The sequence below is a fragment of the Cyanistes caeruleus genome, chromosome 37 (assembly GCF_971803275.1).
Source record: "Cyanistes caeruleus chromosome 37, bCyaCae1.hap1.1, whole genome shotgun sequence".
Classification (NCBI taxonomy): Eukaryota; Metazoa; Chordata; class Aves; order Passeriformes; family Paridae; genus Cyanistes; species Cyanistes caeruleus.
In genome coordinates, this window is record NC_141738.1 from 273,541 (window position 1) to 294,152 (window position 20,612).

The 20,612-nt window shown below is 59.8% G+C and overlaps 1 protein-coding gene and 2 long non-coding RNA genes across 3 annotated transcripts; 2 read left to right on the forward strand and 1 right to left on the reverse strand.

Moving 5' to 3' along the window:
* Positions 1-322: 322 nt before the first annotated feature.
* On the reverse strand, positions 323-4,283 carry LOC147647451 (uncharacterized). The gene is made up of 2 exons (XR_015281547.1): positions 4,204-4,283; positions 323-3,404 (listed from the first exon to the last, which is right to left on the reverse strand). It is a non-coding gene; the product is annotated as an uncharacterized LOC147647451 (long non-coding RNA).
* Positions 4,007-6,890, forward strand: LOC147647452 (uncharacterized). The gene is made up of 7 exons (XR_015281530.1): positions 4,007-4,326; positions 5,016-5,054; positions 5,174-5,200; positions 5,927-5,962; positions 6,073-6,114; positions 6,264-6,329; positions 6,752-6,890. It is a non-coding gene; the product is annotated as an uncharacterized LOC147647452 (long non-coding RNA).
* An 8,705-nt stretch (positions 6,891-15,595) lies between these two features.
* Positions 15,596-18,816, forward strand: LOC147647453 (nicotinate-nucleotide pyrophosphorylase [carboxylating]-like). The gene is made up of 3 exons (XM_086871867.1): positions 15,596-16,201; positions 16,948-17,079; positions 18,044-18,816. Exons 1-3 carry the CDS (start codon positions 15,596-15,598, stop codon positions 18,227-18,229), a joined length of 924 nt encoding a protein of 307 aa, XP_086727993.1. The 3' UTR covers positions 18,230-18,816.
* Positions 18,817-20,612: the final 1,796 nt, after the last annotated feature.

Consider the following 20,612-nt stretch of genomic DNA (forward strand, 5'->3'; position numbering starts at 1 on the left):
CAGATTTAGCATCCATAGGTGAACCTTGGCAAAAACTGAGAATCTCTTCCTGAGAAAAACCTCCAGGAGGACTGCAGTGTCACAGGGACGTTCAAGACAGTGAGGAATTGTTGGAAGCAGGGAGAGCACAGCTAGGATGGAGGCACGGGGTGGGGGGGGCAAGTGACAGGAGGTGACAGTGCCAGGAGTGTGCAGGTGACACTGCCAGGGGTGACAGGAGGTGACACTGTGTCGTGGTTTTAAAGCAGTAACTAAAAAAATTACTAGAAAACTCACTTATTTCTTGCTGTGAGATGTGAATTAGAACAAGAGCAAAACAGGCTTAAAACTTAAAACGAATAAAGAAAGTTTATTAACAAAACTACAAGAATAAGAAAACCGGAATAAAACCTCCAGAAAACCCCTTTTTCCCCCCACTACCCAACCATTCCTTTGTTTACATGACAACACAGAGACAACTGTAGGAGACGCTTTCTGGGGATGATCTGAGACACGGCAAAGACCTCTATAATCGAGTTAAGTGTTAGAAGTTTATTTCAGGGCGTGGGGTAGAGAGAGAGAGAGAGCCTGCTATGAGCCAACAGATAGAGCTCAAGGCGGGCTCAGGAAGAGCAATACAAAAGAGGGTAAGATACAAATACATGAGTTTAAGACTTAAGATTTCTACGAAAGAGAGTTACAGAACATAACAAAAGTGAGAGAGCCGGAAAAAGAGAGAGCGAGCTCTTCTATACCACTACTTATATAACCTATACCTTTGAATATTCTATTCCTTTACTAACCAATCTTTCTAAGTATACTAATATAGTAACATTTGTGTACAACCTATAGAAATCGCTATTTTTGCATATTTTTAGTTATCTCAGGGTCCTTCAGACCTTTCCTTATAAGGCTGGGATGAGGGGTCTCAGCTTGGTTTTATTGCAGGAAAGAATGTGTTCTGGCATACCAGCCCGGTTTCTTTGAATTATTCAAACCGTGCTATCATTTGTATTTCTTCCTTAGCCTTTCTGGCTACAAAGTCATATTTATAATTTCTTTCTAATTCTACCTTCCCAACAGACAACAAACTTCTGTGCCATTCTGTGTGTCCTCTGCTGGAAACACCTTGGAGGCCAAGAGGCAAACAGTGACCCTGGGAGCTGTGTCCATGCCCAGAGCAGAGGGGTGGCCCAGCAGCGAGCTCCAAGGGCTGGGGAAGATCAAGGCCAGGATTTCCCAGCAGCTCCCAGAAAGCCCCCACGGAGCAGAGCGAGGGCAGCCCAAAGGCTGCTGTGACAATTCCAGCAGGAACGGGAGCGCGGCACAGCCGGAGAAAGTGATGGGGAGAGCTGGCGAGGCCTCGCTATGGGCAGCAAGTGTTCAGCAGCCAGTTCTCCCAGGCAAAGCAGGAGAGCAGGACTGAGAGCCCCTGCTGCTGTCCTGCCTCCCCCCTGGCCCCCACAGCGCAGCTGCTGAGGCAGCCTGGCAGCTGCAGGGCTCTGGGGAATTGGGAAGGGAGATGTCAAGGTGGGGACAACAGGCTCCACTTTTCCCTCCTGTGACCCACGGCAACAGCTCCCTGTGGTCACAGCCTGGGGAGAATGGCCAGGCCAGGAATCGCCTTGGAACCCGAGAGTGGGAAAAATCCCGCAGCAAGGAGGACAGGAAGATGAGACATTTCCCAAGCTGCTCCCAGTCCTGCTCGGGGAGAGGAAGGGACACAGTCCAGGATGGAACAGCTGGACCTGAGCCCCCCCTGGTCAATTCTCCAACCCAGCTCTCCATCAGGCTCCAAACTGGGAACATTTCCATGTGGCAGTGAGCTGCTGACCCGGGAACAGGAGCACGTCTGATCGGAGCCCGTGAACCCAGAGCTGGAACCATCCAGAACAAAAACTTCTGTGTGCAGGGGCTGGAAATGTCCCTGAGCCCTTCCAGGATCAACACTCCTCAATTCTCCACCTAAGCAGGCACAAAGCACCAAGAGGCAAAAGGAAAATCTTCCAGGTCACTGCTGACTCCTCGGGAAAATCCAACACAAACAGTCGAGTCCGGAGCCTGGAGGGTTTCCCACCTGTGCCACAAGAGGTGCCTTCTGCGTGGTCAGTGTCCCGTGAGGAGGGAACATCTCCTGGAAATGTCACAGACTGTCGGTGGAGAATGGAGGCAGCGGCAGCTCCCGGGAGCCCTGCCAGGGACTGTCACTGACCATGGGGGTCACCCTGGCAGCCCCCAGGAGCCCTGCCAGGGACTGTCACTGACCATGGGGGTCACCCTGGCAGCCCCCAGGAGCCCTGCCAGGGACTGTCACTGACCATGGGGGTCACCCTGGCAGCCCCCAGGAGCCCTGCCAGGGACTGTCACTGACCATGGGGGTCACCCTGGCAGCTCCCGGGAGCCCTGCCAGGGACTGTCACTGACCATGGGGGTCACCCTGGCAGGGCCCCCAGGAGCCCTGCCAGGGACTGTCACTGACCATGGGGGTCACCCTGGCAGGGCCCCCAGGAGCCCTGCCAGGGACTGTCACTGACCATGGGGGTCACCCTGGCAGCTCCCGGGAGCCCTGCCAGGGACTGTCACTGGCCATGGGGGTCACCCTGGCAGCCCCCAGGAGCCCTGCCAGGGACTGTCACTGACCATGGGGGTCACCCTGGCAGGGCCCCTGAGCCGTGCCAGGGACTGTCACTGACCATGGGGGTCACCCTGGCAGGGCCCCTGAGCTCTGCCAGGGACTGTCACTGGCCATGGGGGTCACCCTGGCAGGGCCCCTGAGCCGGCCCAGGAGCCTCGGCGGGGAAGGTGAGCCCCGCTCGGGGACAGCGCTGGGACAAGGGCAGGACAGGGCCATCCCTGGGGGCTGCAGTGGGAGCTGTGTGCCAGTGCCAGCCCAGCCTGGAGCCACAGCCCTGCTGCCACAGAGCCCCTGGCAGCCCATGGCTGCCTTTGTGGTGTTTTTTTCTCAGTGCTTCCTTTTTCTTTTTAACTTAGGTTTTTCAGGCTTCCCTGAAACTTCTAAAAATGATCATTACCCAATATGGACCAAAACACAAACTAGGAAAGCTAGAAACTTCTCACTGGGTGGAAAAAACCCTGCCACATTTGCTCTCTAGGACAGGAGACTCTTCATCCCGTCTTCGTCTTCTGGCTTCAACCTTCATCCAGGTGGGTGTTTCCCTTCAAATTTGGGAGCTCATAGGTGAGAAACACCTGATCAGAGTGGACTGTGAGACCAGGCTCGGCTGCTGGGAAATGTTACAGCTTATCACAGAATCTTATCACAACTTATCACACAATAGGTGGGGTTGGAAGGGCCCTGTGCATCACCCAGTCCAAGCCCCTGCCAAATCAGGGTCACCCGGAGCAGTCTGGGGGTACCTGCTGCCGCTGCAGGTGTGACTCTCGTGTTCTCTGCTTCAAGTCACCTACAGAGATGAGAAAACTCTGAATTTGCGGGGAGCTCTGAATCAGCGGATTGGGCTGATCCAGCAGGACACGCTGGCCCCGGCTGGGACGCTGGGGCCGGCCAGGGGATCTTCCCCTGGCAACCTGCAGCAGTTTGGGGCTGCAGGGCCGGCAATGGGCCGGAGCTGGGTTAGCCCAGCGCTGCCCCAAGGCCAGCCCTGGTGTCCCAGGGGCAGCGCTGCCCAGGGCTGCCCGGTGCCTGCAGAGACTGGAGAGCCCAGGCACGCAGCTGTTGCCATGGGCCAGCCCTGCTGCCCTCCCAGCTGCCCGTTTGCCCCGGTGCCGGGCTCCTGGTGCCCCAGGCAGAGGGCTCAGGGCATTGCCCGCTCAGCCGAGGGGCTGCAGTGGGAACGGGGCCGCTTCTGCTCGGACCCAGCAGCTTCGGGCTCCGGGGCTGAGCTCTGGGGTGTCCCCCGGGGAAAGCTGGGGCAGGGCAGGGGCAGCGGGAGATGGGGCAGCTTGGAGGATGGATTGTGCTGCACTGGGGGGTGTCCCCACAGGCTCCCCAGCTGCCTTTGGCTCCCTGCCTGCCCCCCTTGGCAGCCGCGGGGGCCTGGGCCCTTGCAGGGGCAGCTGCCCCGTGCAGGGAGCCGCAGGGATGCGGGGAGGGGGGCTGGATCCGTGCCGCAGCTGGGATGGACTCTGTGCCAGGCCTGGGCTTGTGGCCAGGGCTGGGGGCTGTGCCAAGCCGGCCTTTGGCCTGGGGGCTCTTGGCGAGGGCGCAGGGAGGAGTCCCGGCAGGATAAAGGTGCTCCTCACCTGGGGCAGCCTCAGCCAGCGCTCCCCACTCACTGGCACAGGAGGAAGAGGAAGATGAAGGTGGCTGTGCTCGCCGTGGCCCTGCTCTTCTCCATCCTGCTGTGCCTGCCAGCACAGAGCGAGGTGCGGCTCCAAGGCCCCGGGCCGGGCTCGGGCCTGGGGGCTCTTCCCAGCCCAGGGGCTCGGCCGGGCTCTCCGGCCCCAGGAGGTGCCGCTTTCTCCTCGCCACCATCGCCTCTGTCCTTCCCCTTCCCACCATGGAAGTGCCGCTGCCCCAGCCCGGCTTCCCCATGGGATGCTCGGAGCCGGCTCCTCCCTGGCAGGGCCCCGGCGCTTTCCTGCCCTGCTCCCCCCAAATCCCGGCCTTCTGGGCCTCCCCATCCCACCCTCCTGCTCCCCTGGGCCATCTCCCCAGCACCTCCTGTGTTTCCCAGCCAAGGACAAAGGCCCGTCCCAAGCTCGGCTGAGGTGGCACCAGGAGGTCCAAACCCATCCGAGCGCAGACTGGGCTGAACTCGGCCCAGCTGGGCTCAAGCGCTCCAGTGCCAAGCCAGGCTGAACTGGCACAAAGTGGGAAATGCCCCCACCCCAGCCCGGGACGATTCCCGGGCTCTTCTTTCCAGCCTTTCCCCTCTCGCCGTGGCCTTTCACCCTGCAGCGGTGTCCCCAAATGCCCTGGCACCCCCTGCTCAGAGCACGGCACAGCCCTGGGCTGGGGAGGGGGCTGGGGACACCTGGGCTCCCCCCCAGCCCCACAAGGGCCAATCCTCACCAACATTCTGCTCTCCTTCCTTCCTTCCTTCCTTCCCCAGGCCATGGATGGCAGCGGTGATGAAACCATTTGTGCCGGGGTAAGTCCTGGAGCTGGGTGCACCCGTGGGGGAGCTGGGGGGGCACTTTGGTCACCCCCAGCCTTTGCTGGGACTGGGGACACCCCAGTGACCGCTGACATCTCATGGTCTCTCCACAGAGAGTTGGTGGCATTGGCAGCAGCCAGGTGGGTACCCCGAGTTCTTCTGCTGGGTGAGACCCTCTCCTCTCTTGGCCAGGACCCTCCAGGGCACCCCAGAGCAGCCCAGGGCGTGCCAGTCCAGCCCGGGGCTTGCCAAGGCTTCCCCAGGGTCCCCAGTGTGTTCCAGCCCATCCCAGGACACCCAGTCGGGCCCAGGAGCCCCGTGCCCAGCGCATTTCCTCTCCTCTTTCCCTCCAGTCCTTTCCCTTTCCCACTGGCCGTGCCTGCTGTCCCCAGAGCCCCCTCCTCCACAGCCCCTCCCAAACCCATCAATTTTGGGTCTCTGGCCCCGCTTTCTCCTGCCCCCCCCACTCCCCACTGCAGCCCCCATGGCCCCCACTGGAATTCCTGCCCCCCCCACCCACATTCCCCAGCTCCTGTTCCCTTCAACACCCCCAGCCCCATCCCTTGGGCCCCCAGCCCCCCCAGTTCACCGTCCTTGGGGCCCTCATGTCCCACTCTGTCCCCTCCTCCTCCTCCTCCTCCTCCTCCTCCTCCTCGGCCCCAAACCCCCCTTGCTCTCCTCGTCTCCATGCCCACCGTGCTCCCTGCGGGATCAGGGCTCAGGTGAAACGGGCCAGAGGGGGACTGGGGGGAGCAGAGGGGAATTTCCCCCTCAGAGCGGGGGCAGCCACGGCTCCTGGGGACCCCTGTGACCCCCTGAGCCCCACAAGGTCCATTCCAGACTCAACCTCTGCTCTCCTTCCACAGGGAGGCATCGTAGGAGGTATTGGTGGCTGCATTAAGGTAAGTCCTGGAACTGGGGCACCAGTGTGGGAACTGGGGGCCAGTTGGGTCCCCCCTTGGCTTGCTGGGGCTGGGGACACCCCAGTGAGCCGTGACATGTCCCCATCTAGATCCACAAACCAAACGGCGTCCAACGAGTGAAGAGGTCTGAGGTGGGTAGCCGGAGTTCTGCTGGGCCCAGAGCATCCCCTGTGGTGGCCACGACCCTGCAGGGCCCCCCAGCACTCCCCAGCGTGCCCCAGTATCTGCCAAGGGGCCCCAGTAGCCTCCAGGGTGGCTCTAACCCTGCCTCTCTCCCCAGCCTCCCGTGGCTGAGCAGGTGCAGCTTCTGCAGGAGTGATGTCCGGCCGCCCCTCTGGACGCCCTGGTGAGAAATGCTGGGGGGACTCCGGCCCCACCAAAGATCCTGGGTGGCCGGGGGGGATCCCCGAGCCCTCTGGGGTGGGCAGAGCTTGGGGATGGCAGAGGGACACGAAGGGGGCTGTCCCTGCTCCATGTCCTGGGCTCGGGTGCTCAGAGCTGTCCCCAAGGCTGTCCCTGCACCGGGGGGCTCTGGGGACAGCCGGTGTCCCTGTGGGAGCAGGGGGGGCTCTGGCAGCTTTTGGGGCGCTCCAGGGTGAGGGGCTGTGAGGGCCACACGCACCTGAGGAACCGAGTCCTGGCCCAGGAATCTCTGGGGCTCCAAATCCCTTCTGCTGCTGCAGCTCCCTGCAGAGAGAGGGGTGGGGACAAGGGACCTGTCGTGTCCCAGGGGACACAGCGGGTCATGCTTTGGGCTCTGCCTTGCAGGCCTGGACCTGGAGGTGCCACCGAGCTCGTGAGCCCCTCCAGCGGCACGAGGAGATGATCAGCCCTGGATAACGGCCCTGGTCCCCTGGGAGCCCTGGGAATTGCCCTGCAATGATCAATAAACCCCTTCAGCAAAGCAGCTCTGTGTATCCATGGGAGCTCGTGTTCATGGGGGTGTTCTGTGTCCCTGGGGGTGTCCCCGTGTCCCTGGGGGTGTGTTCTGTGTCCCTGGGGGTGTCCCCATGTCCCTGTGTGTGTCCCCATGTCCCCATGTGTGTCCCCATGTCCCTGTGTGTGTGTCCCCATGTCCCTGTGTGTGTCCCCATGTCCCCGTGTGTGTCCCCGTGTGTGTCCCCATGTCCCTGTGTGTGTGTCCCCATGTCCCTGTGTGTGTGTCCCCATGTCCCTGTGTGTGTCCCCATGTCCCCATGTGTGTCCCCATGTCCCTGTGTGTGTGTCCCCGTGTCCCCGTGTGTCTCCCCATGTCCCCGTGTGTGTGTCCCCATGTCCCCGTGTGTGTCCCCATGTCCCCGTGTGTGTCCCCGTGTGTGTCCCCATGTCCCTGTGTGTGTCCCTGTGTGTGTCCCCATGTCCCTGTGTGTGTCCCCATGTCCCCGTGTGTGTCCCCATGTCCCCGTGTGTGTCCCCGTGTGTGTCCCCATGTCCCTGTGTGTGTCCCCATGTCCCTGTGTGTGTGTCCCCATGTCCCTGTGTGTGTCCCCATGTCCCCATGTGTGTCCCCATGTCCCTGTGTGTGTGTCCCCGTGTCCCCGTGTGTCTCCCCATGTCCCCGTGTGTGTCCCCGTGTGTGTCCCCATGTCCCTGTGTGTGTCCCCATGTCCCCGTGTGTGTCCCCGTGTGTGTCCCCATGTCCCTGTGTGTGTGTCCCCGTGTCCCCGTGTGTCTCCCCATGTCCCCGTGTGTGTGTCCCCATGTCCCCGTGTGTGTGTCCCCATGTCCCTGTGTGTGTGTCCCCATGTCCCTGTGTGTGTGTCCCCATGTTCTCGTGAGTGTCCCCGTGTGTGTCCCCATGTCCCCGTGTGTGTCCCCATGTCCCTGTGTGTGTCCCCGTGTGTGTCCCCATGTCCCCGTGTGTGTCCCCATGTCCCTGTGTGTGTCCCCATGTCCCCGTGAGTGTTCCTTGTCCCTCTCTCAGCCCTGGCCGTCTCCAGTCCCTGCCCCACCATCAGCCCAGTGACCCCAGGGACACGCAGGGCTCCCTGCCCAGCCTTCATCCTCCTGTGTCCTGGGCAGGGCAGCTTGGGACCCCCTGGAACGTCCCCCAGAGCTGGGGGGGATGAGGGGCCCCCAGAGCAGCGTGCGGAGCCGCCGAGCTTTGGGGTGCAGAGGGCAACAGGTTGTGCCCAGGGCTCTGGGAGCCGCAGGGAGCCCAGGCTGGGCTCGGGCCGGGAGCGGATCCCGGCCAGGAGCCCGGAGCCGCGGCTCCTCTGCTCCGCCTGCGAGCGACAGCGCTTCCCTGCCCGAGGATCAGCAGCGCTGGGCTCGTGGCTGCCGGCAGCGAGGGGGTTAATGTCCCTTGAAGGATCCCCGGCTGTTCCGATGCCACTCCGGAGGTGGCCGTGCCCCGGCTCAGGGCCAAAGGGGACCGTGTGCCAAAGGCGAGAGTGCAGAATTCAGCCAAGGGGCAAATGGGAGCGAGAGAAAGAGAGCCGGGCAGGAAGAGAGGGGCAGGGAGGGAGGGAGGGAGGTCGGGCAGCAGCTCCACAGCGGCCCTGGAGCCAGCAGCGTCCGGCTGCTCCTTCTTCCCCCGGAGCTTCTCGCTGCTGGGGCCGTTCTGCACTTTGCCCCGTTTATCCGGCTGAGCAAAGAGAGCAATCGGTGCTCGTGGGCTGCCCGGCTCTGGAATGCCATCGGCTGAACGATCCCCGGGCCTCGGCCGCTGATCAGTCCCGGCCCAGGCTGGCTCTTCTCTCCAGCTGCAGCTCGCCGGGCTCGGTGGCCGTGAGCCGCTGGTCACCATCTGTCCCTCCGGACAGCTTCCCTTGGAGCCCGCCGGAGCTGATTGCAGCCCGGCTGCTGGGCTGCGTGTCCTTGCCCACCGGCAGGGATGCGTTCTGCTCCCCCAGCTTTGTTTACCTCCCCCGAGCTCCGAGATAAGCCCTGGACAATTGTCGCACCTGGGTCTTATCTTGGGGTGCTCCGTCCTGTGCCTGGCCCATGGCAAAGTCCTCCTGTGGTGACATTGTTTGGGACGGGCTGGGGCTGCTCCTGAATCCCAACAGCAGCGGAGCCTCCCCAGCCCCCAGAAGACCCCCTGGTGTCCCCCAGGTGTCCCTTAAGTGTCCCAGTGACCCCCTGGTGACCCCCAGGAGCCCCCCTGGTGTCCCTTAAGTGTCCCAGTGACCCCCAGGAGTCCCCCCTGGTGTCCCTTAAGCGTCCCAGTGACCCCCTGGTGACCCCCAGGAGTCCCCCCTGGTGTCCCTTAAGTGTCCCAGTGACCCCCTGGTGACCCCCCTGGTGTCCCCCTGGTGTCCCTTAAGTGTCCCAGTGACCCCCAGGTGTCCCCCCTGGTGTCCCCCTGGTGTCCCTTAAGTGTCCCAGTGACTCCCAGGTGTCCCCCAGGTGTCCCTTAAGAGTCCCAGTGACCCCCTGGTGACGTCCAGGAGTCCCCCCAGGTGTCCCTTAAGTGTCCCAGTGACCCCCTGGTGTCCCCCTGGTGTCCCTTAAGTGTCCCAGTGACCCCCAGGTGTCCCTTAAGTGTCCCAGTGACCCCCTGGTGTCCCCCCAGCCCCTGGCACTGCCCGTCCCCGTGTCCCCAGTTCCATTTTCCGGTCCCCTCCTCCCTGTCCCCTCCACATGTGCCACCACCGTGTCCTGGTCACCTCGCCCATCTGATCCCTCTTCCCACCGCTGTCCCCAGCTCCCCACCATCATCTCCAGGTGACATTGACCATCTCTGTGTCACCTCCACATTGACCACCTCCCCCTGACCCTGCCACCATGTCCCCGTCCCCTCCTTGTCCCCAGCTCCACGTCCAGGTCCCATCCTGTGCCCCTCCCTGCTGTCATCTCCGTGTCCCCTCTGCTGTCCCCTCCACCATGGCCTGGTCATCTCCATCTCCTCCCTGTGTCACCCCCACACCTCCTGTCACCTCCTGTCACCCCTGGTACTGTCACCTGCACACCCCTGGCAGTGTCACCTGCACACCCCTGGCACTGTCACCCACACACCCCTGACAGTGTCACCCCCACACCTGTGGCAGTGTCACCTCCACACCCCCGGCACTGTCACCCCCTGGCAATGTCACCTTCACACCCCTGGCAGTGTCACCCCCTGTCACCCCTGGCAGTGTCACCTCCTGTCACCCCTGGCACTGTCACCTCCTGTCACCCCTGTCAGTGTCACCTGCACACCCCTGGCACTGTCACCTCCTGTCACACCTGGCAGTGTCACCTGCACACCCCTGGCACTGTCACCCCCTGGCACTGTCATCTCCTGTCACCCCTGGCACTGTCACCTCCTGTCACCTCTGGTAGTGTCACCTGCACACCCCTGGCACTGTCACCCCCTGGCACTGTCACCTCCTGTCACCCCTGGCAGTGTCACCTCCACACCCCTGGCAGTGTCACCTCCTGTCACCCCTGGCACTGTCACCTCCTGCCACCCCTGTCACTGTCACCTCCTGTCACCTCTGGCAGTGTCACCCACACACCCCTGACAGTGTCACCCCCACACCTGTGGCAGTGTCACCTCCACACCCCCGGCACTGTCACCCCCTGGCAATGTCACCTTCACACCCCTGGCAGTGTCACCTCCTGTCACCTCTGTTAGTGTCACCTGCACACCCCTGGCACTGTCACCTCCTGTCACCCCTGGCAGTGTCACCTGCACACCCCTGGCACTGTCACCTCCTGTCACCCCTGTCAGTGTCACCTGCACACCCCTGGCACTGTCACCCCCTGTCACCCCTAGCAGTGTCACCCACACACCCCTGGCACTGTCACCTCCTGTCAGTGTCACCCCTGTCACCTCTGGCACTGTCACCTCCTGTCACACCTGGCAGTGTCACCTGCACACCCCTGGCACTGTCACCCCCTGGCACTGTCATCTCCTGTCACCCCTGGCACTGTCACCTCCTGTCACCCCTGGTACTGTCACCTCCTGTCACCCCTGGCACTGTCACCCCCTGTCACCTTTGGCACTGTCACCTCCTGTCACCCCTGGCACTGTCACCTCCTGTCACCCCTGGCACTGTCACCCCCTGTCACCCCCTGGCACTGTCACCCCCTGTCACCCCCTGGCACTGTCACCTCCTGTCACCTCTGGCAGTGTCACCCACACACCCCTGACAGTGTCACCCCCACACCTGTGGCAGTGTCACCTCCACACCCCCGGCACTGTCACCCCCTGGCAATGTCACCTTCACACCCCTGGCAGTGTCACCTCCTGTCACCTCTGTTAGTGTCACCTGCACACCCCTGGCAGTGTCACCTCCTGTCACCCCTGGCAGTGTCACCTGCACACTCCTGGCAGTGTCACCACACCCCTGGCACTGTCACCTCCTGTCAGCCCTGGCACTGTCACCCCCTGTCACCCCTGGCAGTGTCACCTGCACACTCCTGGCAGTGTCACCACACCCCTGGCAGTGTCACCTCCTGTCACCCCCTGGCAATGTCACCTCCTGTCACCCCCTGGCAGTGTCACCACACCCCTGGCAGTGTCACCTCCTGTCACCCCCTGGCAATGTCACCTCCTCTCAGTGTCACCCCCTGTCACCCCTAGCAGTGTCACCCCCTGTCACCCCTGGCAGTGTCACCCCCACACCCCTGGCAGTGTCACCTCCTGTCACCCCCTGGCAGTGTCACCTCCTGTCACCCCTGGCAGTGTCACCCCCACACCCCTGGCAGTGTCACCTCCTGTCACCCCCTGGCAGTGTCACCTCCTGTCACCCCTGGCAGTGTCACCCCCACACCCCTGGCAGTGTCACCTCCTGTCACCCCTGGCAGTGTCACCCCTGGCAGTGTCACCCCTGGCAGTGTCACCCCCACACCCATGGCACTGTCACCTCCTGTCACCTCCTGTCAGTGCCACCACACCCCTGGCAGTGTCACCTCCTGTCACCCCTGGCACTGTCACCCCCTGTCACCCCTAGCAGTGTCACCTCCTGTCACCCCTGGCAGTGTCACCCCCACACTCCTGGCAGTGCCACCTCCTGTCACCCCCTGGCAATGTCACCCACACACCCCTGGCACTGTCACCTCCTCTCAGTGTCACCCCCTGTCACCCCTGGCACTGTCACCTCCTGTCACCCCTGGCAGTGTCACCCCCTGGCAGTGTCACCACACCCCTGGCAGTGTCACCCCCACACCCATGGCACTGTCACCTCCTGTCACCCCCTGGCAGTGTCACCCCCACACCCGTGCCACCGGTGGGGTCTGAGGAAGGGGGGACAGCTTGGGGGAATCACCTGATGCCATCTGGTGTCACCCCAAGTGTCCCCCCTGTCCATGGGGCGCCACCCAAATGTCCCCAACACCCCCCCCCATTCACTGTCAGTAACGGGAATTTCCCCTCCCCCATCCCAAACCGCCTCGGGGTGGTTTTTTGGGGGGGGTGGGGACCCCCGGGGCAGCCAATCACAGCCCGGGCTCGGGAATTGGGGCGAGTCGGGCCACGCCCCCCCCAGGTAAAACCCCCCCGACCCCCGACCCGCGTTCAGTGGCCTCCAGCTCCCGGCTGGTCAGTGGGGCGCCCCTCCCCCACCTGGGGGTCTCGGGAGGGGGAGGGGGGAGGGGGGAGGGGGGAGGGGCGGAGCGGACTTCGGACCCCCCCGAGCTGGGGGGAGGGGGCAGGAGTGGGGACAGGGGTCCCCATTTGGGGGGGGGTCCATGGGGGGCGGGACCCACATCTGATCTCCTTCCTGGGCTCCCAATCCCACCCCAGGACCCCCAAAATCCCCCCTGCACCCCAAAATCTCCCAAATCCCCCCAGGACCCTCCTGGGACCCCCAACCTCCCCCAGGACCCCAAAATCCCCTTCCCAGGACCCCAAAATCTCCTCCAGGACCCTCCTGGGACCCCCAACCTCCCCCCTGGACCCCAAAATCCCCTTCCCAGGACCCCAAAAATCTCCTCCAGGACCCTCCTGGGACCCCCAACCTCCCCCCAGGACCCCAAGATCCCCTCCAGGACCCTCCTGGGACCCCCAACCTCCCCCCTGGACCCCCAAAATCCCCTTCCCAGGACCCCAAAATCTCCTCCAGGACCCTCCTGGGACCCCCAACCTCCCCCCTGGACCCCAAAATCCCCTTTCCAGGACCCCAAAATCTCCTCCAGGACCCTCCTGGGACCCCCAACCTCCCCCCAGGACCCCAAAATCTCCTCCAGGACCCTCCTGGGACCCTTAACCTCCCCCCAGGACCCCAAAATCCCCTTCCCAGGACCCCAAAATCCCCTCCAGGACCCTCCTGGGACCCCCAACCTCCCCCCAGGACCCCAAAATCCCCTCCAGGACCCTCCTGGGACCCCCAACCTTCCCACAGGACCCCAAAATCCCCTTCCCAGGACCCCAAGATCCCCTCCAGGACCCTCCTGGGACCCTTAACCTCCCCCCAGGACCCCAAAATCCCCTTCCCAGGACCCCAAAAATCTCCTCCAGGACCCTCCTGGGACCCCCAACCTCCCCCCAGGACCCCAAAATCCCCTTCCCAGGACCCTCCTGGGACCCCCAACCTCCCCCCTGGACCCCAAAATCCCCTCCAGGACCCTCCTGGGACCCCCAACCTCCCCCCTGGACCCCAAAATCCCCTCCAGGACCCTCCTGGGACCCCCAACCTCCCCCCAGGACCCCAAAATCTCCTCCAGGACCCTCCTGGGACCCCCAACCTCCCCCCAGGACCCCCAAATCCCCTTTCCCAGGACCCTCCTAGGACCCCTAACCTCCCAAACGACCCCAACAACCCCTCCCCAGGACCCCAATAACCCCCAAAATCCCCCCTGCCCCCCAAAATCTCCCAAATCCCCTCAGGACCCCAAAATCCCCTCCAGGATCCTCCTGGGACCCTTAACCTCCCCCCAGGACCCCAAAATCCCCTTCCCAGGACCCCAAAATCTCCTCCAGGACCCTCCTGGGACCCCCAACCTCCCCCCTGGACCCCAAGATCTCCTCCAGGACCCCAAGATCCCCTCCAGGACCCTCCTGGGACCCCCAACCTCCCCCCAGGACCCCAAAATCTCCTCCAGGACCCTCCTGGGACCCTCTAAACCCCTAAATCCTCCCCCCCACCCCCCAAAAATCCTATTAAGGAGCCACAGGACCCCTCCCAAAATTCCCCCGAGGACCCCACTATCCCCCAAACCCCCTCAAGACCACCCCAAATTTCCCCTACAGCACCTCCAGAACCCCCAAATCCCCTCCAGACTCAAATATCGCCCTGAAAATCCTCCCTGGACCCCCGTGTCCCCTCCAGGACCCTCCTGGGACCCTCAACCCCTTCCCCCCCCCAAGATTCCCCTCAAAATTCCCACAACGACCCCCGTATCCCCCAAACCCCCGAGCCAAATCCCCCCTCAACCACCCCAATGACCTTCCCAATCATCCCTAGATCCAAACAGCCCCCTGAAACCCCCCGCGCCCCAAAATCCTCTCAGGGACCCCTCCCCGGGACCCCAAAACCCCTCCCCGCACCCCAAAATCCTCTCAGGGACCCCTCCCCGGGACCCCAAAAACCCTCCCGTGCACCCCAAATTCCTCTCAGTGACCCCTCCCCAGGACCCCAGAAACCCTCCCCAGGACCCCAAATTCCTCTCAGGGACCCCTCTCCGGGACCCCAAAGCCCCTCCCCAGCACCCCAAATTCCTCTCAGGGGCCCCTCCCCGCACCCCAAAACCCCTCCCCAGGACCCCAAACCCCCTCACACACCCCAACATCTTCTCAGGGACCCCTCCCCAGGACCCCAAAGCCCCTCCCCAGGACCCCAAATCCCCCTGCACACCCCAAATTCCTCTCAGGGACCCATCCCCAGGACCCCAAAGCCCCTCCCCAGGACCCCAAATTCCTCTCAGGGGCCCCTCCCCAGGACCCCAAAACCCCTCCCCGCACCCCAAAATCCCCCCCGTGCACCCCAAATTCCTCTCAGGGACCCCTCCCCGGGACCCCAAACCACCTCACACACCCCAAATTCCTCTCAGGGACCCCTCCCCGGGACCCCAAAACCCCTCCCCGCACCCCAAAATCCACCCCCGTGCACCCCAAATTCATCTCAGGGACCCCTCCCCGCACCCCAAATCCCCCCCCGCACCCCAAATTCCTCTCAGGGACCCCTCCCCAGGACCCCGAACCCCCCTGTGCACCGCAACATCTTCTCAGGGACCCCTCCCCGGGACCCCAAAACCCCCCGTGCCCCAAATTCCTCTCAGGGACCCCTCCCCGCACCCCAAATCCCCCCGTGCACCCCAAATTCCTCTCAGGGACCCCTCCCCACACCCCAAACCCTCCCGTGCACCCCAACATCCTCTCAGGGACCCCTCCCCAGGACCCCAAACCCCCCCGCGCACCCCAATACCCTCTCAGGGACCCCTCCCCGCACCCCAAATCCCCCCGTGCACCCCAACATCCTCTCAGGGACCCCTCCCCGGGACCCCAAAACCCCTCCCCAGGACCCCAAATTCCTCTCAGGGACCCCTCCCCAGGACCCCAAATCCCTCTGCGCACCCCAGCATCCTCTCAGGGACCCCTCTCCACCACCCCAAATCCCTCTGCGCACCCCAGCATCCTCTCAGGGACCCCTCCCTGCACCCCAAGACCCCTCCCCGGGACCCCAAATCCCCCCGGGGGCCGCGAGTGACGCCCCCTGTGGCTCTGCCCAGGCTCCCCTCCGGACCATGGCCGGCTCGGAGCCCCCCGGGCCGGGCAGGACCCCCGGGCCGGGCAGGACCCCCGCGCCTGCCCCGCACCGCCTGCGCTCCCTGGCGCGCTCCTGGCTGGATGAGGACGCTCCCTGGCCGGACGCGGCTCTGGCGGCCGCGGGGGTCGCGGAGACCCGAGCGCAGCTGCTCAGCAAGGGCGGGGGGCGCTCGGGGGGGGTCCTGGCCGGGGTCCCCTTCGCCGAGGCCGTTTTCGGGGTCTCGGGGTGCCGGGTCACCTGGAGGGTCCCCGAAGGGTCGGCGCTGCCCCCCGGGCGGGCGCTGGTGGCCGAGGTGGAGGGTCCGGCCTCGGGGGTGCTGGGGGGGGAGAGGGTGGCTCTCAATATTTTGGGGCGCTGCAGCGGGGTGGCCTCGATGGCCGCCAGGGCGGTGGGGGTGGCCCGGGCTCAGGGCTGGGCGGGGGTCGTGGGGGGCACCCGAAAAACCACGCCCGGCTTCCGCTTGGCGGAGAAATACGCGCTGGGGGTGGGGGGCGCCGACCCTCACCGGGGGGGTTTGGGGGGTCTCCTCCTGCTCAAGGACAATCACCGAGCGCTGGCGGCGGCAGCGGGGGGGCTCGAGCAGGTGAGGACGCCGAATTTGGGGGGGAGTCCTTGAATTGGGGGGGGTTCTCTGGGTGTGGGGGAACCGCAGAATTTGGGTGGTCACGTTGGCAGGACCCCTGGGTTGTGGGGTGCCCCCGAGATTTGGGGCCCAGGAACCCCAGTTTGGGGGGAGATGGGTGGGGGGAACCCTTGAGTTGGCGGCTTCTGGGTGCGAGGAGCGCCAACCCAAATTTTGGGGCGGGGGGAGAATGAGGGTTGGAGGAACGGGGGGTTTCGGTGGAGGACCCTCGGTTTTGGGGGGCAGTGATGGCTTGGGGTACCCCGAATTGGTGGTGGGGAAGCACAGATCCTTGAAGGGGGTACCAGTTTTGGGAGAAACTCCTGGATTGGGGTATTCTGGGTGGACTGAAGTGGGAGGACCCCTGGATTTGGGGGGGATGGGGGGGGTCCCAATTTGGGAGGAAAACTGGGGGGCATCCCCTGAATGAGGGGAGGGGGTGAACCATGTGTTGGGTAACTCCAAATTTGGGTGTTTCTGGGTGGGGCAACCCCAATTTTGGGGTCGGGGGACACCCTTGAATTGGGGGGGATGTGGGGAGAAGACCCCCAGTTTGTGGGAATCACTGGAGGGGGGGGGGGTGATGAGGGGACCCCAATTTTGAGTCAACCACGGGGGGGGACCCCCTATTTTACCCTGCCCCATGTTTGGTCTGAGGGGCTGGGTGTCACTCTGGGGTTCCCCCTGACCCCCCCACTCTTCCCCAGATGATTTTGGGGGTGCGCCGGGCCGGGGGCTTCACCCACAAGTTGGGGGTGGAGTGCTCGAGTGCAGAGGAGGCGCTGGAGGCTGCAGGGGCTGGGGCTGACATCGTCCTGCTGGACAACCTGGCCCCCCAGGTGAGCCCCAAAATGGGAGGGGGGCCAAAATCGGCGAGACCCCCAAATGTGATGAGGATAAACCCCAAAAATGGGGCACAAACCTCCCAATAAGTGTGGGGGGGGGAGGGGTAATGCCATAGATTTGACCTCTGCCCCCACCAGGTGAGTTCCCAAAATCTGTCAGCGACCCCCAAGAATGGGAGGACCCTCCAGGTGTGAGGCTGCACCCCAAAAATGGGGGTCTGGACCCTTTAAAACGGGAGGCAGAATGGGTTGAAGACCCCGAAAAGTGGGGGTGACTTTGGGCTGAGCCCCCAAAATCCGGGGGAGTGGCAGAAATTGGGGACGCCCAGGGGTGAGGCTGCACCAATGGAACGGGAATCTGCTGGAATTGGGGGGCAGCCCCAAAGACAGGAGGGGGAATCCCTATTTTGGGGGGGTCAGAGGGTTGGCTAATCCCAGTTTGGGGTGTTTTGGGTGGACTTGACTTGGGGAGTTAAGGGGGGACCACAACGTGGGGCTCTGTGGGTGGGAAGAACCTGGATTGGAGGGGTTGGGCGGGGGGGGGGCACAATTTTGGGGGGTTCTGAGGGGGGTGAACCCCAATTTTGGGTGGTCAGTGGGTTGGAGAGCCCAAATTTGGGGCTGTTCTGAAGGTCAGCGGTGGGTGACGTCCCAAATTGGGCAGATGTTGGGTGTGAAACCCCTGTTTTTATTAGATTTCTGGTTTAAGGGGAATAACCCTCGATTTGGAGGGTTTGGGGGAGGACACCCCAATTTTGGGTGGAGTAATCCCTGAATTGGTGATTTTCTTGCAGGGGGGGGACCCGAATTGGGCAGATTTGGGAATCCACCAACATTTTGGGGAGGGGGTGGGAATTCTGCACTGTGTAGCATCCATTTCCAGGGGGGGTTTCTGTTCAGAATTCCCCCGAATTTTGGGGAGGGGGTGCTCCCAGCTGAGCGGGTGTCCCCCCTCCAGGAGCTGCACGCGGCGGCGGCGCAGGTCAAGGCCGCGCACCCCGGGGTGACGGTGGAGGCCAGCGGGGGGATCGTGCTGGAGACCCTCCCCCAGTTTTTGGGGCCCCACATCGACGTGGTGTCCATGGGGTGTCTGACCCACAGCGCCCCCGCCCTGGACTTCGCGCTGCGGGTGCTGGAACCCTAAAAAAATCCATCCTGGGATCCTGAAAAACCCAGCCCAGAACCCCCAAAATCCAACCTGGTACCCCAGAAACCTACTCTGGGACCCCAAAACCGAGCCTGAGATGGCCAAATCCATCCTGGGGAGAGCGAAACTCGCCGTGAAACCCCAAAATCCACCCTGGAAACCCCAAAATCCACTTTGGGAATTCCCAAAACCCCAAAGCCCCCCGCAGAGGGGATGAGAAAATTTGGCACCGAGTCCTCCCAGCCACCAGGGGGCGCCAATGCCAGAGACATCCCCCAATCCTGGGCCTCCAAAATCCATCTTGGAACCCAAAAAATTAATCTTGGACCCCAAAACCTATCTTAGAACCCCCTAAATCAACTCTGGAGCCTCAAAATGCCACCCTGGGGACCTTCAAGACTCACCCTGGGACCCCAAAATTCCCCTTGGGACCCCCACAAAGCCCACCCTGAAGATCCGAAATCCCCACCCTGGGGTCCTCCTGCTCACCTCCCCCCTCTTTTGGAGACCCAAAACTCCACCCGGAGGTCTCCCCATCCCCCTTTTCCCTTTGTACCCCCAAATAAACCCCAACCTCACCTCCCCCTCGTGTCCCTCCAGGTTTTTCACGGTGTCACTCTCAAAATCCGCCATGGAGAGCAGAAAAAGCCAATTTTGAAGCCAAAAAAAGGGGGGGTTTGTGACCACTGAGCCATCTCCAAGCTGGTCAATAGCGGGATCAGCTTTGGCAGGGAACCCCCAGAGAACCTGGGATGGAAACCAGAGATCCCTTGGCTTGGTGAGGGGTAGGAGAAGGGTTTGGGAATCCAGAGAGGACTTGACAGGAGTTGGCTGCTTGTTCCAGTTTATTACAGTTTTAGCGACATTTTTATAGCGTTTTGGGAAGGTAACGTGATCTGTATTTTATTATGATTGGATAATTAATGTTTTTCACGCTTTAACTTCTACATTTCTATTCTAAATGTAATATAACGTAATATAACATAATATAACGTAACATAATGTAACATAACATAACATAATATAGTGGAATATAGTGGAATATAATGGAATATAATGTATTATATTATATTACATTATATTCTATTATATTCCATTATATTATATTCCATTATAACACATTATAATATAATACAATACAATATAATATATTATAATATAATACAATATAATATACTATAATATAATACAATATAATATACTATAATATAATACAATGTAATATAATGTAATGTAATATAATGTAATGTAATATAATGTAATGTAATATAATGTAATATAATATAATATAATATAATGGAATATAGTGGAATATAGTGGAATATAATATAATGTAATATAATATAATGGAATATAGTGGAATATAGTGGAATATAATATAATGTAATATAATAGAATATAATGTAATATAATACATTATAATATAATACAATACAATATACTATAATATAATACAATGTAATACAATGTAATACAATGTAATACAATACAATACACTATAATATAATACACTATAATATAATATAATATAAATAGTATAATATAATGTAATATAATGTAATATAATGTAATATAATGTAATATAATGTAATATAATGTAATATAATGTAATATAATATAATATAATGTAATGTAATGTAATGTAATATAATGTAATGTAATATAATATAATATAATATAGTATAATATAGTATAATATAGTATAATATAGTATAATATAGTATAATATAGTATAATATAGTATAATATAATGTAATAGAATACAATATAATATAATGTAATATAATATAATACATTATAATATAATACCTTATAATATAATACAATACAATATAATACAATACAATATAATACAATACAATATAATATAATACAATGTAATATAATGTAATATAATATAATGTAATACATTATAATGTAATATAATATAATATAATGTAATACAATATAATACAATCTAATACAATCTAATACAATATAATAAAATACAATATAATAAAATATAATATAATACAATATAATATATTTCTATTATCCAGCTGATAACAGCCAAGCTCTGTAAGTTACTTTTTTAGTGAAACTTATACATTAAGTGGTTATATAGGATACATTCTGCAGAATTCACACCCTGATAAACTTCACAAGATACAGTCACAAAATCCATTTAGCAGATTTCTCATCCCAAATTCTCATCCATTCTTCATTGTCTCCACAAAATCCATTTAGCAGATTTCTCATCCCAAATTCTCATCCATTCTTCATTGTCTCCACAAAATCCATTTAGCAGATTTCTCATCCCAAATTCTCATCCATTCTTCACTGTCTCGTTAACAATTAGTCATTTTTTGTTTCATGAAAATGGAATTTATCATTTCTTTGA

Bases quoted from the DNA above. Each gene is read 5' to 3' on its own strand.
- LOC147647453 (XM_086871867.1), top strand. From the start codon at position 15,596: ATGGCCGGCTCGGAGCCCCCCGGGCCGGGCAGGACCCCCGGGCCGGGC. The intron at 16,202-16,947 runs GTGAGGACGCCG...ACTCTTCCCCAG, and splicing joins CAGCGGGGGGGCTCGAGCAG to ATGATTTTGGGGGTGCGCCG. The intron at 17,080-18,043 runs GTGAGCCCCAAA...TCCCCCCTCCAG, and splicing joins TGGACAACCTGGCCCCCCAG to GAGCTGCACGCGGCGGCGGC.